Source organism: Pezoporus flaviventris, unplaced genomic scaffold (genome assembly GCF_033815535.1).
Source record: "Pezoporus flaviventris isolate CSIRO_AGI_PZ_B2104156 unplaced genomic scaffold, CSIRO_AGI_Pfla_v1 ptg000116l, whole genome shotgun sequence".
In the NCBI taxonomy this organism is placed as follows: Eukaryota; Metazoa; Chordata; class Aves; order Psittaciformes; family Psittacidae; genus Pezoporus; species Pezoporus flaviventris.
Genome location: NW_026892664.1, coordinates 3,487,872 through 3,489,220, shown reverse-complemented (window position 1 = coordinate 3,489,220; position 1,349 = coordinate 3,487,872). Strand labels below are relative to the sequence as shown.

The window sequence follows — 1,349 nt, the reverse complement described above, 5'->3', positions numbered from 1 at the left end:
CAACGGCCTCATCATCACCAGCACAGCCTGTGACCAGCACCTCCACACCCCCATGTACTTCTTCCTCCTCAACCTCTCCCTGCTGGACCTGGGCTGCATCTCCACCACTGTCCCCAAATCCATGGCCAATTCCCTCTGGGACACCAGGGCCATCTCCTACACAGGTTGTGCTGCACAGCTCTTTTTCTTTCTCTTTTTCATTTCAGCAGAGTATTTTCTCCTCACTGCCATGTCCTACGACCGCTACGTGGCCATCTGCAAGCCCCTGCACTATGGGAACCTCCTGGGCAGCAGAGCTTGTGTCCACCTGGCAGCAGCTGCCTGGGGCACTGGGTTTCTCACTGCTCTGCTGCACACAGCCAATACATTTTCACTGCCCCTGTGCCGAGGCAATGCTGTGGAGCAGTTCTTCTGTGAAATACCACAGATCCTCAAGCTCTCCTGCTCACACTCCTACCTCAGGGAAGTTGGGCTTCTTGTGGTTGCTGCCCTGATTGCTGTTGGCTGTTTTGTTTTCATTGTGGGGTCCTATGTGCAGATCTTCAGGGCTGTGCTGAGGATGCCCTCTGAGCAGGGACGCCACAAAGCCTTTTCCACGTGCCTCCCTCACCTGGCCGTGCTTTCCCTCTTTGTCAACACTGCTGTCTTTGCCTACCTGAAGCCCCCCTCCATCTCCTCCCCATCCCTGGATCTGGTGGTGTCAGTGCTGTACTCGGTGGTGCCTCCAGCAGTGAACCCCCTCATCTACAGCCTGAGGAATCAGGAGCTGAAGAATGCTGTGAGGAAGCTGATGACCAGATGTGTTTCAGCAGATATACACTGCTTGCTTTACCCTGGACAGGGCTTCCAGTGTAGGTCACGACAGGCCATGCCTGTCTTTCCTGCTTTACATTTGTTTTCCTATTTCAATTTGTGATGATGTTGTCTTCATAGAAATGTCAGTTTTCATCTCCTAATTAACTTGCCACTCGTGCTGTGTGACCCACAGACTTTGTGTCACTCTGGTCTCTGATTGTATTTAAGGGAAATAAATGATCCTGCAGCAACTTCTTCTCTGTGATACGTCCTCACATGTCAGGAATGAAGGGGAATGAAAGCAGCTTTCTGGCTGCTCCAGCTGTGGGATGGCTGCTCTCTGCCTGCAGCAGGAAGAGCTCTGGGGGAGCCCAAGGCCCAGGGCTGTTGTGCTGGTGTGGGGAGATGGGATGGCATGGGGGGGGTGCAGAGCTCTCAGGGTGTCCTGGGCAGGGGAGCAGGGGACACAGGGGGTCCCTACAGGGAACTCCCCTACAATGGCCCAGGCTGGGGCTGCCTGGCTGAGAACAGCCCAGGGGAAAGGTCTGGGTGGG

General features: G+C 54.8%; 1 protein-coding gene across 1 annotated transcript; it reads left to right on the top strand.

Moving 5' to 3' along the window:
- Window positions 1-220: 220 nt before the first annotated feature.
- LOC133282343 (olfactory receptor 14J1-like) lies at window positions 221-948 on the top strand. Its single transcript, XM_061478366.1, has one exon. It carries the CDS (start codon window positions 230-232, stop codon window positions 914-916), a length of 687 nt encoding a protein of 228 aa, XP_061334350.1. The 5' UTR covers window positions 221-229; the 3' UTR covers window positions 917-948.
- Window positions 949-1,349: the final 401 nt, after the last annotated feature.